General features: G+C 40.4%; 2 protein-coding genes across 6 annotated transcripts in view; both read left to right on the forward strand.

Annotated features, from left to right (window-relative positions):
- The window catches only part of vps13c (vacuolar protein sorting 13 homolog C), a 100,683-nt gene extending 91,946 nt beyond the window's left edge, over positions 1–8,737 (forward strand). For 4 of the 5 annotated variants that reach the window (XM_076736212.1, XM_076736221.1, XM_076736230.1 and 1 more), the window contains 5 exons: positions 2,779–2,893; positions 6,192–6,283; positions 7,089–7,212; positions 7,852–7,935; positions 8,049–8,736. In XM_076736212.1, the coding sequence (XP_076592327.1) occupies positions 2,779–2,893; positions 6,192–6,283; positions 7,089–7,212; positions 7,852–7,935; positions 8,049–8,150 (517 nt within the window). In that variant the 3' untranslated portion in view covers positions 8,151–8,736. Of the gene's footprint in view, positions 1–2,778; positions 2,894–6,191; positions 6,284–7,088; positions 7,213–7,851; positions 7,936–8,048 lie in introns of all 5 variants that reach the window. The other variant, XM_076736196.1, reaches the window with a different exon arrangement.
- A 1,703-nt stretch (positions 8,738–10,440) lies between these two features.
- Positions 10,441–15,411, forward strand: part of LOC143324047 (EMILIN-1-A-like) — a 58,175-nt gene continuing 53,204 nt past the window's right edge. Inside the window, exon 1 of the mRNA XM_076736249.1 lies at positions 10,441–10,577. Within this exon, the coding sequence (XP_076592364.1) occupies positions 10,555–10,577 (23 nt within the window). The 5' untranslated portion in view covers positions 10,441–10,554. The remainder of the gene's footprint in view (positions 10,578–15,411) is intronic.

The following is a 15,411-nucleotide window of genomic DNA, read 5'->3' on the forward strand; positions in this document are numbered from 1 at the left end:
CTCCATTTCTATGACAACCCCAGTTAATTTTTTTTTGAGAAATATCCAAAATCAAAACCTTGGATTGCTCAGAGGAATGTAAGGCAATACTGAAGATCCTCATCATCCCTGAGTCAACACACCCTGCTCCCTTTACTGTGGAGGATGTACACTGGCAGCTGAGCCACTGTAAACCAGGCAAGACTCCAGGGCCTGATGGTATCCAGACATGGGTGCTGAAGGAGTATGCCATGGAGCTGTCTCCCATCATGCACTTCCTCTTCTGGGAGTGCTACAGGACTGCAGGACTGCCTCAGTGCCCATCCTGTGGAAAATATCCACTATCATACCAGTACCCAAGAACCCCAGACCATCAGAACCAAACCACTACCACCCAGCTGCACTCACCTCAATAATCATGAAATGCCTGGAGAATCTCGTTCTCAACATCACCCTTCCAACTGTCACAACACTCTTGGACCCAAACCAGTTGCCTGCATGGCCCAAAGGGGCACTCAGGATGCAGTAGCATGTCTCCTCTACCGCCTCCTATAACACCTCGAATCACCCAGTAACTTTGCCAGACTCCTTATCATTGACTTCAGCTCAGCATTCAGTACCATCCAGTGCCACCAGATGATGAGGAAACTCCATCACCTGAATGTCTCACCACTGGGTACACAGTTTCCTCAGTGACAGACCACAGTCCATGAGAGTGGGCAGTACAGCACACTCATCCTCCATCACCAACACTGGAACTTCACAAGGTTGTGTCCTGAGCCCCTTCCTGTTTATGTTCTACACCAATGACTGTGTCAGCCCCTTATCCATCATCACATACCTCAAATACTCTGACAACAATAACGACTCGCAGCTATCATGACTCCATACCCAGGTCAGCCTCTAACCCCACCCACACCCCTATTAGCATCAGTGGTGAAGTTGTTAAAATGGTGGAAAGCCACAAATATCTCGGAATCACCCTGGACAATAAACTGAGCTTTGAAGAACACACCATTGATATCCATAAAAGCTACCAACAGAGTTTCTGTTGCCCCCCACCTTCTGCTGCTATTTTACAAAAGTATAGTTCAACCTGTCCTGCCCCTGCTTCTTTAATGTGCTGTCAACCCTCTCCAAGAACAGACTTACACAAATTACACACAAAGCTGCCAAGATCATGGCTTCCGGACCTCCAACCTCCCAGACCTCAATAGCACAGCCACTGTAGGAAAAGCTTACAGCATAGCACTTGACCCCAGTCACCCGCTCAACCCACACTTTGTGCTCCTGCCATCTGGTCAGCGTTACAGGTCGCTGGCATGAAAGAGAGTGAAGTTCAGCAGGAGTTTTGTCTCCTCTGCCATAACAGAAATGAAGAGAACATCCAGACTGTGATGTGCCTGAGTTTGTGTGTTTGTGTATGTAAAGTTTGAGAATGCAGTTGTAGTGGGTGTATGGTGTGAGGTCCATGTATGTATTTGTCAAATTTGATGTATTTGTGTACTCTGAGGTTGTATGGAAGGTGGAAACAATTTTCCTTGCAGAAAGACAAATAAATAAATCTAAATCTAATCTAAACTAGAAAAATATATAATATAGTAGCAAAAATACTATAAATTTAAAATCTAGTAACTTGTACTTAATACTTGTAAATACGTAAGTGTAAAGAATACTTGTACATCTCCATGGTATTTGGAAATGCTAATAAGTACTTTAAAATACATGTAAATAAGACTAGTAAATACTATTAAAGTATTAAAGTAAATATTAAACACTTCTAAGTGCACGTAATATTACTAAATATTTGTAATTACTAGTAAATTCATTCAAGTACTTATACATCTGGTATAAGTCTTTATAAATACTCGTAAGTACAGGTCTTGCCTGTAAATAGTAAGTATTGGTAATACTATGAAATATTGTTTCTGTAAATAGTTCCTGTATTATTCTGCTTTGTCTCGTCAAGTTTCATTAAAACATTTGGGAGTCTGTTTGTTAAATATTTGATATAATCAAAACTCAATCTCATGGATCTTCTCACAAGCTCATTTTGGTGATGAGTGTATAGTCTCTTGTCGCCTCAACAGCCTGCTTCTGTTCCTGAAACATTTCCCAGCTGTCTCAATGATTTTCCTCCTCCTCCTCCTCCTCTCCTCCTCTGTATTGAGCATCCATATGTCATGTGATACATCAGTCAGTCCATGATAACCTGTTGAACGTTACTATTTCATGCTGTCACTATAGAGGTCATGAAAGGTGAGACATCCCACCTGACAGAAGCATCTAGCAGCATTGTGTGCAGTGAACGAAAAGCTGCTTCACTCTGAATGGGCTCCAGCTTTCACCTCGTTTCACCTTTGTTTCCAAAAAATAAATGGGCTCACCTCCTTATCCCTGAGAAGAACTGTCAGTCATTCAAACATTGGTGACTGGCTTCTTCACGTTTCGGTCCCTTTTTACGAATATCATGTGAAGCTAATGAGCTTCAACACAGACGAACAGTAAATGTCTGTTTCGGCTCAATGATACAAAACATGTTTTTATGTTAAGTAGATGTGAACTTTGATATGATGGCTGTGTACACAAGAGTTTCTCAGGTGGAGGTGGGCTGCAAACTTTTACATGTATGTATTTTATTGTTGTTTAATGGCTAACTTTTGATCTAGCTAAGGTACAACAGTTGAAAATGAGCCTTTGGGCTAACAGTGGCACATTTAAAAAGTTAATAGATGTCTGTCTGCGTGTGTGTGTGTGTGTGTGTGTGTGTGTGTGTGTGTGTGTGTGTGTGTGTGTCAGGGTGGCTGAGTCGACAGAGGATGTGACCAAATTGCGACCGGTGCGTCTCATCAGGGAGGACGGGATCATTCGACCATATGACTTGACGGAGTCACAGGGTTTTGACCTCTTCCAGGTTTGAGCACTTTGACTCTTTCACTCTGTTTCTGCACAACATGATGTCACTTCCTGAGAGGAAACAGATGTGATCTCTCACACTCAGGTGCTCAGTCTAAATAGACTGCATTGCCCATGTTTCACAGAAACAGTCAGCATTAAAGAAGACACGCCAGACGCCCTGAGTTAATGTCCTTGTATTTATCTTTTGGGTGAAATTTATTTACAATGAGAAACACAAAAATAACATGACATCAACAGCACAGGCTGCTAAACCCCTGCCACAGTACAGACACTGAGACAAACACACACTCTCCAAAGAGAGATCTGTCCAATGACACTACTAGAAATTCACAGCGTCAGTGTTCTGCTGTTTGTTGGAAAACATACAGGGTTTACTTTTTGTCTTTCTAAAAGGAGAAATCCCACATATTTTCAGCGTTTTGTAACTTAAAGTTTCTGCAATCATCAGGATGCTGATGTCACACTTCATGATTTTCATCATTACAACTCACAGCTCAAATGGTTTAAGAACATAAAAATATAATTTGGGTACAGTAGTCAATGTACTGTAATTGGTGTACAGGAGTAGATGTACTATGGTTAGTGTACAGCAGTAGATGTACAGAAGCAGATGTGCAGTAGTCGGTGTGCAGAATTTTTTATTTTCCACAAAAATACAGTTTTTCTCATTCTCCTTTAGACAAAGAACTTTCTACTAATTTGCAAAGTTTGACCCTAACCCTGTCCAAAGTTACCCAATGCCTGACCAGCTGTCAAAGAGCCATGAGGAATGCCTGCACTGACCATAACTTCATTAACTTTTTAATCACTGAACCTTAAAATCTGGCCAATGACTCTCAAAGTCATGATGTCAGCATGCAGTGATGACACTGTCTCATGTTCCTGAACACACACACAGACACACAGAGGACATACCAGCCCCTGTCCTATGTTTTGTCCTTCACAGAACTTTGCTCAGCGGGACTCCTCCAGCTCCCTACAACTCAGAAAAAACATTGAGAGAATATGTAGAAAGAAGGAAAATGATAAATGATCACTTTACTTCCGCAGTAGTCAAAGTATTGAGGCACGTTGCAGCGTGTTTCCCTTCAGGAGCAATTTTTTTCTTACCATAACTCAAAGGTTTTGTGGAGACTGACAAATCATCTGTGTGGATTCTTTTTTATGCTTCTAACCACCTTCTTCTCCTTCTCCTTCTTTTTCTTCTCCTTCTCATTCTTCTTCATCCTCTTCTCATTCTACTCCTTCTTCTCCTTCTTCTTCCTCTCCTTGTCCTTCTTCTTCTTCTTCCTTCTCTCCTTATTCTTCTCATTCCTTTCCTCATTCTTCTACTTCTTCTTCTCCTTGTGTTTGTGTTACATGCAGCCTGATGAGGAATGAAATGGGTTTGGATGGATCAACTTTATCATTCAAGTGCTTTTAAAGACTATAAACTATATTCAGTTGTTGTCAGACAAGTTTACTGATTCATTTCCTCGTCCTGTAAATATGGTCATTTCTACAGTAATCTATGAATATTGTTTATTATACTAAATCTATTAATATTGTTACATATACATGAATATATAGATATTGTGGTGAGATAATTGAAGTTTCTATGCATGCTAAAACTCTTTCTCGCATACCTCAAACATTTTTACACTGTTATTTTTTAAGAGTAAACATTTCTGCAGTTTTATTTCTGAAATACAAAAGTAGATTTGTTTTATATTTCTGTTTATAACCATATACAAGTAAGTTTTTATAGTTCTCATTTAAAACCATTATTTACCAATTATAATTTAATTATACAAGTATTATTTAATTACACAAAAAAGAACAGGCAGTGGAAATTATTTTACATTAAAGCTGTGATAAATGTGTTATCTCTGTAAATCTTAGCAATATTTTTGTAAAAGCTTGTAGCATTCCCTTTGAAATCCTTCTGAACTTGTATATGAACGTCTGACATTTAATATTTGTGTCTTTGTGATGATGTGCTCTTTGTCCACTTCAGTCTGAACTGATATTATGCATCAGTGTCTCAGCATGACCGCTAACCTCTCGCTTGCTTTGTTTGTGTGCGTGTTTGTCAGCTGTGTGTGACGTCTGTACCGTTCAAACCTGAACTTTAATAAAACTACACACCTTATTCACACTTCTCCTTTCTTCAGTCCTCACACTGTTTTCATTTTAAATCTAAGACTCTTACTGGGACTGATCTGCGGGGGGGGGTTAAATCACACAATCTCCTCTTTATTTCTTCTGAACTTATTAACAACATCTGTAATGACTGATTACTGAATTCAATTCAATTCAATATTCCTTTATTAGTCCTGTGAGGGGAAATTCCAAATTACAGCAGCATCAATAAAGCAGATAGAGTAATATAAAAAGTGCATGCAAATTAAAAACAACAAGTATATACAAAAGAGTGGGAAAAAGAAAAAGAAACGTCATCCTAAAAAATTGTAAGTAGTATTTACAGACTATTATGTACATGTTGTATTGCACAGCTTATTGCACAGATTACTGCACTGATTGAAATCAGTGAATTTCTTCCAGTGAACCTTTCATGAAAACTGTTAATCCATCCATTAATTTCAGACTGACACAAACCATTGGACAGACAGTCGGTCTAGGTTCTGTAAGGTAAATTGTAGATGGGCCGTACTTATTTACTACTTAGTGCTTTAATGAACAAAGCGCTTTACAGTTGGCCTCTCATTCACCACTTCACACACACACACACACACACACACACACACACACACACACACAGACAAGCATGCACCAATGAGCTGACATGCAAGGCGCTGGACTGCCCATCGTGAGCAACTTGGGCTCTAGTGTTTTTGCCATGGATGAGCTGGGGATCTGATGCAGCAACACGTTTCACAGACTGGAAACGTTGTAGAATGCTCCAAAAACACCTGTTTGGAACATTCCACAGGTAAACAGGCTCATTGGTAACAGGTGAGATTAATACATGAAGCTGCTGTCAGTGAACAGTTTGATTGGAGACAATTAATTCTGGTTTTTAGAATTACCACGAGCTCAGCCACTCAGCCACAGCCGTGATGGATAGAAACATGAACCTCTTAGTTGGCATTTTAAAACTTAGCTTGAAGGTATGACCTGTCTTATTTGACAGCAGATCAGTGTTTTAATTAATTAGAATAACAGCTGATGCTCAGGTGGAGCTGAAACACCATTTTAGAATCAAAACAAAGAGAGATCAATAAAATGGAGAGTATAGAGTGTGTGTCTGTGCACTTTCTGGTGTCTTTGAACAACCTGTGTTTTGTTTTCAGCGTTCAGAGATCAAACAGCTGGAAGGCGAAGTGTTCAGAGATCATTGTCAGTATCCTGGACACCGAAAGACCAACATCATCGTCACCAACAGGTACAAACCCTCAGAAACCTCCTCTTATTGCTCTTACTATTGTGTTACAGTGTTAATGTTTATATGTTGTTGTTGTTAGTGAGTTCATTACTATCTAGGTTGGTTTCTTTATTAATGGTTTTACAGCAGCTGTTTTAAACACATCTGTGTAGATGCCTGTTGGCAGAGATGTATTTATAATCTTAAGGACATGAAACATGTCAAACACCACAGCGTCAACACATGAGGTGGCAGTCTTGCAGAGCTCAGTTAATGTAATGCAGGTAAATTTTCCCATTGTGATGACACTTTCTCTCCAAAGGTCAAAGGTCAGCATCACTGTGACATCATAACGTTGTGTAGAAAGTCTTTTCTGCTCATTATTCAGCAGCATCACTCAGGACCTGAAGGACAGACTGCAACCATATTTCACGTTTGCTCAGATCCTGAATTGGTGACTCTAATCTTCAAACATTTACCGTATTTTTTGTTGTTGTTGCTTTGAAGCATTATTTGTTGTTTTGAAATATTATTTGTTGTTTACACCTTCTTTCTTAAAACAAAACAAAAAAAACCTCTGTTCCTTCTATGCGTTACTTTGTAGCACTGTCTCGTAGCAACTACGTCCAGTTGGACCAGAAAGCTGCGTTAGGACACTTACTCTTGTTCTCTCCTGTCTAGAACCTTGTGATGTATGAAAATCTCATATGTACATCACTTTGGATAAAAGCGTCTGCCAAATGACAAATTGTAATTGTATGTGTTGTTGTTTTGCGGTGTTATTTTGCAGTATTTATTGTTTATTTGTCTTGTTCTCGTTGTGTAGGAGGGTTTTGTGTGTCAAGGAGATCGACTTTGTTGGTCATTTTAACAAAGAATGGGAGTGCTTGTTTCAGAATTTCTACCGTCCTCCGGCTGTGACGGGATCTGAGCTGAAGATCTATTGCAAGGTACCAAAATACCCAAAATCCAAGAAACAGATGTTCTGATCATGTCAGTTGTGTTAAGATAAGCTGGCGTTTGTGGTGAGAACAGCTTAGCTGACTGTGACGTCTCTTTTAAACTGTCAGCGTACGCAGATGATGTCATTGTCCTGGTCAACATGCAAAAAGACATCGATCTGTTAGTGAATATGGTCAATCTGTCCAGTTCCATATCTTCAGCTAAAGTAAACTGGGGGAAGAGAGAGAGGCGATCATGGTGGTGGACAGGCTGAGGGATCAGCTCAGGCTACCTGGAGTCTTAGAGGGACAAATCATCATTGATCATGTGCTGATAACTGTAACACCTCTGAGAAGAAGCATGTTTGTGTTAATGTCACATATAAAGACTTTATACTGAGAACAAAAAAATAAATAAATGTTTGTTTAAAAATCTAAAATCTCTCTCTGTCTCTCTGTCTGTCTCCCTCTCTGTCTCTCTGTCTCTCTGTCTGTCTCACTCTCTGTCTCTCTGTCTGTCTCACTCTCTGTCTCTCTGTCTGTCTCCCTCTCTGTCTCTCTGTCTGTCTCACTCTCTGTCTCTCTGTCTGTCTCCCTCTCTGTCTCTCTGTCTGTCTCACTCTCTGTCTCTCTGTCTGTCTCCCTTAGGAGCAGCAGAAGTTGAAGCTGCCAAAGAGAGATGGTTCGGATTCAGTGAGGAACCTTCAGCTCAGAGACTCAAACACTGCTCAGGTACACACGTGTGTGTGTGTGTGTGTGTGTGTGTGTGTGTGTGTGTGTGTGTGTGTTACTTTATGTTTCTGTATGTGGCCGTTCCCTCACCTGGTTACCATGGTTACCTACAGAAGCTGCATTTGGCCATATCAGACGCTCAGGTGGCGCAGCAGCAGCATCGCATGGCGAGACAGAAGTCACAGCGCTTCCTCAAACTGAACAACAATCAGTGAGGTCACTTGCTGTCCACTGCTCATTCATCTTAAATGTAGGACTTAAGAAATATAAACAGTGTCTGGATGTAAACACAAACCAGAGATATTCACATTATTAGGGTATATTTTCCTTAACACACACTTTATTGTCACCTGAAGCTTGTCCTATTAAAAAGCCAGCCTCCAGTTTCTAAATGGAGCTCTTCCATCTACATCATGTTTTATTTACAGTCTTTTTTTTTTCCCTATTCCATATCAACTTATTTTTAAGGTAGCTTTCAAATTCACAAACTGATTGTTTTTTTGATTGATGGAGGTACATGCTGTACTGTCTGAATAGATAAAACATTTTTTTCTTTTATATTTCATTTTAATTTTGAAATTTGTGTCTTTAGTTTGAGGGTTTGGGGCATTTTTGTCTGCTGATTCTCTGCAGGCTGCACTGTCACGTTTGAAGATGAAGCCATATAAACAACATTTTGCACTAAACAAAGTTTTACAATAATTGGTGTGAAGATGAATTGCTGAAACCCAAAGTCTGTTTTTGTCTTGTTTGTAACCTGAATAAACTTCTATAAAGAGTTAAAGGTGTCAGCTGGACTGAGTTTTTAAGAGTGCACTTTGTGATCAGAGTGAGACATCAGCTCTGCTCTGATTGGCTTGATTTACTGATGATGTGAAGGGGGTGTTCATTAACTGTTCAAAGTAAATAATGTTTAGTGTTGAGCTAAAAACTGCCATTAAAATTTGGAGTGACACCACCAACGGCTGAAACCAGCGTCTTTTAAACATTAAGGTTGGACTGGAAACTGAGCAGTGATTGATGTTTAGTATGAATTCACCTTTTTTTTTTTAGATGAACTGTGATAGAGTTCAGTTCTTGTGCAGCTTCAACATTTCCAACTTTCTTAGTAAAACTCACCAACTGACTATACCACGTGATGTCAGAAGCTGATTGTGATGGACTTCACATGCACATTCAGTTATTATTTAAGTTATAAGATCTACATGACCATCACAGGTTTCCTTTTGGTTTATTATTTATTTATTTATTTATTTTCAAATGAACTTCATCAGATTGCAGGTTTTGATCAGACCAGCAGGAGGCAGCAGAGACACTCTGAAACCTTAAACCACACACTGAACCTGGATCTGGAGTGGACATGTGGTTTTCAGTGCAGTTCACACCACAGTAATGTTCCACTGGTTGAATAAAGGTTCACCTCTGACAGCACAGAGAAGAAACACCATGGAGGTTCATGTGTGTAACAGCTGTCTACAACACACACACACTCACAGGTCTTCGTCATGGCAACAACAAAAAAACTGGATGTAGATGATTTCCAGATGTTGGATGTTTCTGTTAACTCGTTTATATATTTGTCGTCTTTTTTCTTTTTGAAAATTAGCTGTGTTCTGGTTGGTCAGTTTTCAGTCTGATGCATGATCTGATTGGATGTTTGTAGATATGATCTGCAGAGTGAACAGACCCTCAGTTTCTATTGACAATGAATCAGCTCTGACTGAAACAAGAGAAAGATCAAGGAGCTCCCAGTGCATCATGGGTAATTCTCATGCACTAATCTCACCTCACATCGCCAAGTGCTTGCTCATGGGGGAATTGGTGGGTCTCAGTAGATAGTCTGGTCCTGACCTGCTCTGTATGGAAAGAGTCCACAGACAACATCTTTTGTGATTTGCTGCTATACAATAAAACCAGAGAGAGAAGCAGAGTCTACTGAGAGACTACTGTGACTCTACTGTGACCCTGCTGAGTCTACTATGACCCTGCACATGCACACACACACACACACACAAAGAGGCTGTTTACTACATTTATCTCGATAAATATCTAATTTATATTCAGGTAATCTACATTTAGGTTATCTACATTCATGTTTTGGATATCTAATATTTAAACTATACTATATCTTCATATCTAAGTCATTTACGAAATTTAAAATTTCAGACCTTGTGTGGTATCCATATTTGCACTGAATTTCTTGATTTGGCTGTGAATTTACTGAAGCAGCATATCCTCATTTTCAGAATTTTATTGGCTGCATGAAGGCCCAGTCATCTGCACACTCGCTTGCAATTGGCTTGGTCTCACAAAAGAAGAGAACAAGGGACTTCCTGTCAACCCAGACTCTTGTTGGATAATGTCAGCTGTAGAGATGAAATGGAAGATCACAATTGGTCAAGTGAGTTGTTAAATGAAAGGTCAGAGTGCAGCGGCCATTTTGTGACCAACATGTTGAATATGTATACGTGCTTACTGGAGTCACAATGGAGAAAACGTGGAAGATTAACATGTATGACAGTTAATTTTTGACAGGAACAGCAACAGATTTCCATGGATTATTAAACTCTTCTGGACAAAATATTTTACTGGACTGGATTGTCTGGACCTTTGCCTTTGATGGCTGGGGCTATGAGACTTCGGTGAGTTGCCTCAGTTTTTTAATTCTTTGTTTGTTGGTTCTATTGATTGTACCTGTTATCTTTCCAGCAATGTATGGCGTGAGTCCAAAACCATTGCAGTTGTCTACATAGATGGATACTGAACTCTCTGGAGTGTTAAGAGGTTTGGTTTTGACTGGACTTTTGCTGATTCAACAGACCAGTTTTTATAAGTTGCGCATCTCACGCAACAGATATGCTCTCGTATTGGTCTATGCATTTAACACACACACACACACACACACCTTTTGCACCAAGTTTGCTGGGAGCTGGACCTGTAGTGATGGCCCACATTTCCCATCATGCTGTGCTGGACCGAGTAGCTTGTTAAGTCTGGAATGACAACATGTTGGCTGTCCTCATGTCCATGTGGAGTTCCACAGAAAACTGTTGTGATGAACCGAGAAGACTGGTTCTAGTGGGACAGACAGGTGTAGACTGTCATTTAACCATCCTCTGTCTCTTCATCATCATTGCTGTTGTGTTTCTGAAGGAAACAAACACTTGCTGTCATCTGAAAATATCTTTACATAGTTAAATGTAGGTGTTTTTCATATTTATTCATACATGAATAACATTAGAGCAGCTGTTTTATCTGAATGACAGTATGAAGAGTGACGCATAGCTGCAGAACAAGAAGTCACTGTGTACATGTGTGTGCTTTTGCTCCTTTGTTTTTGTGAAATTCTTCAGTTTCTTGTAATTTTAATTTAATGAAGAAAATGAGAAACACCTGGCCCTGGTAGCAGCAAAGATCTCCTCTCCTCACACACCTCAGTGCAATGATCTATTCCCTGACTTTACAGATTTTGGCCTATTTGGGAACCGATATGACAGACACAATTCAATCAGAATCTGACAAAATTATATTCATACATGCCGTCTTCTGGAATCAAATTTAAATCATCATCATCATGAAAACTGTCAACCTACCACTCATTCAGTACAGTTATACACCGATCAGGCATAACATAATGTCCACCCGCCTAATATTGTATTGGTCCCCCTTTTGCTGCCAAAACAGCCCTGACCCCTCAAGGCATGGACTCCACTAGACCCCTGAAGGTGTGCTGTGGTATCTGGCACCAAGATGTTAGCAGCAGATACTTAAAGTCGGGTAAGTTGCGAGGTGGGGCCTCCATGGATTGGACTTGTTTGTGCAGCACATCCACGTGATGTAAAAGAAAACATGATTCATCAGACCAGGCCACCTTCTTCGTTGCTGATGCTCATGTGCCCATTGTTGGCGTTTTCTGCGGTGGACAGGGGTTAGCACGGGCACCCTGACTGGTCTGTGGCTATGCAGCCCCATATGCAACAAACTGCAATGCACTTTGTATTCTGACACCTGTCTATCAGAACCAGCATTAACATTTTTGGCAATTTGAGTAACAGTAGCTCGTCCGTTGGATCGGACCATGCAGGCCAGCCTTCGCTCCCCACATGCATCAGTGAGCCTTAGCCACCCATGACCCTGTTGCCGGTTCGTCATGTGCCTTGGACCACTTTTTATGGATGCTGACAACTGCAGACTAGGAACACACCGCAAGAGCTGCAGTTTTGGAGATGCTCTCGTCTAGCCATCACAATTTGGCCATTGTCAAACTCGCTCAAATCCTTATGCCCGCCCACTTTCCTGCTTCTAACATGTCAACTTTGAGGACAAAATGTTAACTTGCTGCCTAATATATCCCACCCACTAACAGGTGCCGTGATGAAGAGATAATTAGTGTTATTCACGTCACCTGTCAGTGGTCACGATGATATGCCCAGTTGGTGTATATTCATTCAGTTTTGTTTGTTTGTTTGTTTGTTTTTGTTCTTTCCCTCCCTTTGGGTCTTTTGTTATTGGGCAACATGCACGAAGGTTGTGTTCCCTTGAGTGACAGAACAGCTTGAAAGAAAAGACAAAAAAACCCCAACATTATAGTAACTGACTCTGGACAGAGTGCCCCCCTCCTAAAGCTCTAGAGGCTGCCAAAGGCAATGACACCCAGAAGATAAGGATAAGAAAACTAAATGGAAGGAAGAGGAGAGAACAAGGAAGGGTGGACCCTGCTACCCCCACCAGCTATCACCAGCCCCCACCAGCCTCCTCCTGATACATGATACTTCCAAACTCACATCATAAACTCAGTTAATTTCTTACTGTTTTGTGTAATTGTTTGTATATTTGTAAAATGAAGCCATCAGACCCATAAAAGTACCTCAAATGTGCTCTTGTGATGTCAGTTGCAGGTGGAAACTGCTGCTCTCTTTACAGACCTGCTTATTTAATTTTTTCACATGCAGACAAACTGCCTCCATTAACAATCAGCTGAATTAGCTGTTAGCAGCTCCTGTTAGCAGCTCCTATTGGCAGCATACTCATGGATGTACATACTGGATCACTGATCTCTGTGATACTGAGGAAAACTGAAAAAGATGAAGATTCTCAGTTCTTCTCTGGTTTCTCTGTGGAATTCTGGAGATTTATTCTGGATCATCAGAGATTCTGATCTCCTCAGGAAGTGATCACACTGAATTAGATCATGTGATACATGTGAGTGTATGTGAACACCCTGAAAAGACTTCTGTCGCTCTCTTTTTTCTTTGTCTTGTTGAATGTTTATATCTATTTCAGAGTATATCGGGTCACTTCACCAGGGTTAAAATTATGTCCAGTTTCAGATGATAATGAAGGTTTAGCTTCCTCTCTCAGACTGAAACCTGATTAATAAATTTCACTTCAGGACTTCTGTCAGCTGATAAACTGTAGGTCATCTTGTCTCCACGGAAACACACTCTTGGATTTATGGTTTCCTTGACAACAGTTTGACGACTTCTTGTTCCTGTACAGCTGAGAAAGGAAGGGAAGGGAAGGGAAGACTCATCACTTCTCTGCAGGTTGTCATCATGTGTTCAAACTTTATCTGTTTCTGTGACAAAGTTTCTGATGAGTGAAGGTCAATTTGAAAAAAGGAAACGTTTTTATCAGACAGATTAAGTCTGAACACACAATGAACAATAAACAAATCAGTTTATGAAGAACGCTGACACTGACAGGAGAAAGCAACGAGAAAACAGAGCAGAGAAAAAGAATGTTGGGTGTGCAAAAAAAAATTAAGAGAACATCCAACTATGAAAGGACTCCCTAATTACAGTCGAACCAATCTACACTTAGTAATGTAACCAAACATCAAAGGAACTCACCAACATTCACTGCATGAAAGCAACAATTTCATTAGATCAGCCTCTGAATATGTGATATCGTCAGTACAGCAGCAGATCAAAACACAGAAGACTCCTTCACTAAGAGAGGGGGTTAGGTTAGTGAACATTTTATTCCAAAATAAATGGCAGAAGGCTGCAGCCAAACTCAACAACCACTCAGTGGATCTGTGCTTTATTCTCATCCAGCTTTGGAAGAAGTTCGAGAGTTGATGTATTCATTTTGAATGACACTGCACGCTTATTTTGAAACAGGCAAAATGAGCCGAGTTGAAACCATGATCGTCATGATTGGCTTCGTGGTGATCATGTGATTGTAGTTACATGAGGTAGGTTTGTTGGGAACCCTCATAGCATACACTGACAACAGATTCATGAACATATGACTTTGGACATGGAGACGGACTTCAGAAAGACCTTAAAAAAACAAATTATATATATAAAAATAAAAATGAGACTTTTATATTTTATATTATTCTTCTGTGGGTTCATTAAGGACTTCAGCAGAGTGAGTTCTCACAACATTAACCTTCTCCACGTCTAATTTCCCTGGACTCCTGAGGCAGACCCCACTTTTTCTCGACTCAAGAGCCTCTTCACCTCCACCCCATCCTTGCTCACCAATTCATCTTAGAAGTAGATGCACCTGACACTGGAATGGGGGCTGTACTCTCAGTTCTCAGATCCAGATCAAAAACTGTGCCTTTTTTCCTGAAAGCTGTCACTGGCAGAGTGAAACTGTGATGCGGGGAACTGAGAATTGTTGGCAGTAGACCTGGCATTAGAGGAATGGTGGCATTGGTTGGAGGGCACTGAGCAGCCTTTTGTAGTATGGACTGATCAAAAGAACCAAACTGAACCTGAACTTACATTCAGTCAGCTTAAAGGCCAAACTCCTGCCAAGCCTGCTGGGTCCTGTCTATCAGTTGTTTGAACCTTACCTTAACTTATCTCCCAAATGTCACACTGGATGCTCTCTCCCAGCAGCACACCTCTGAAGAACCCCCTTCCTGTCCTCACCCCATTCTCCCCTCATGCTGTGTGGTTGTGGCGACAGTGACTTGGAAAATTTAGTCTGTGGTCAGAGAGGCCCAACAGTCTCAACCTGACCCAGGTAACAGCCCTCCTAACTATCTGTTTGTGCCTGACTGTATTCATTCACAGCTTGTGTGATGGACTCACACTTCTCATTTTACTGGCCCCTTCTTGATGGTGATTAGCCTCTGCCAAACTGAAGTTGTCTTATACCATGAGGATCCATCTGGTATTCCCCATGTCTCAAGTTACTTCTGGTCCTCTTTCACACAACCTCTGAGTTCTACTTCTGGGTCTCAAGTAATTACCTAAAACTTAACATTTTCAGGAATGGGATTAAGGATGTGTTGCTATGACAACAGTTACAGATGAATTTTAAAATATCAAAGAATCACAAAATTCAGACTCATGTCAAATCTACACATGAAGAACATATGGCCCTGATCTTCATCTCTACCCAAACAAAACATAAATGGACAGAGGTAAAGAAAAAAAAAAAAAAATGGAGTTAAGATACTGCAGTAATATTATTGTAAAGTCATACCAACCAAACGACCAAATAGAAAAAGCT

Source organism: Chaetodon auriga, chromosome 1 (assembly GCF_051107435.1).
Source record: "Chaetodon auriga isolate fChaAug3 chromosome 1, fChaAug3.hap1, whole genome shotgun sequence".
Lineage (NCBI taxonomy): Eukaryota > Metazoa > Chordata > Actinopteri > Chaetodontiformes > Chaetodontidae > Chaetodon > Chaetodon auriga.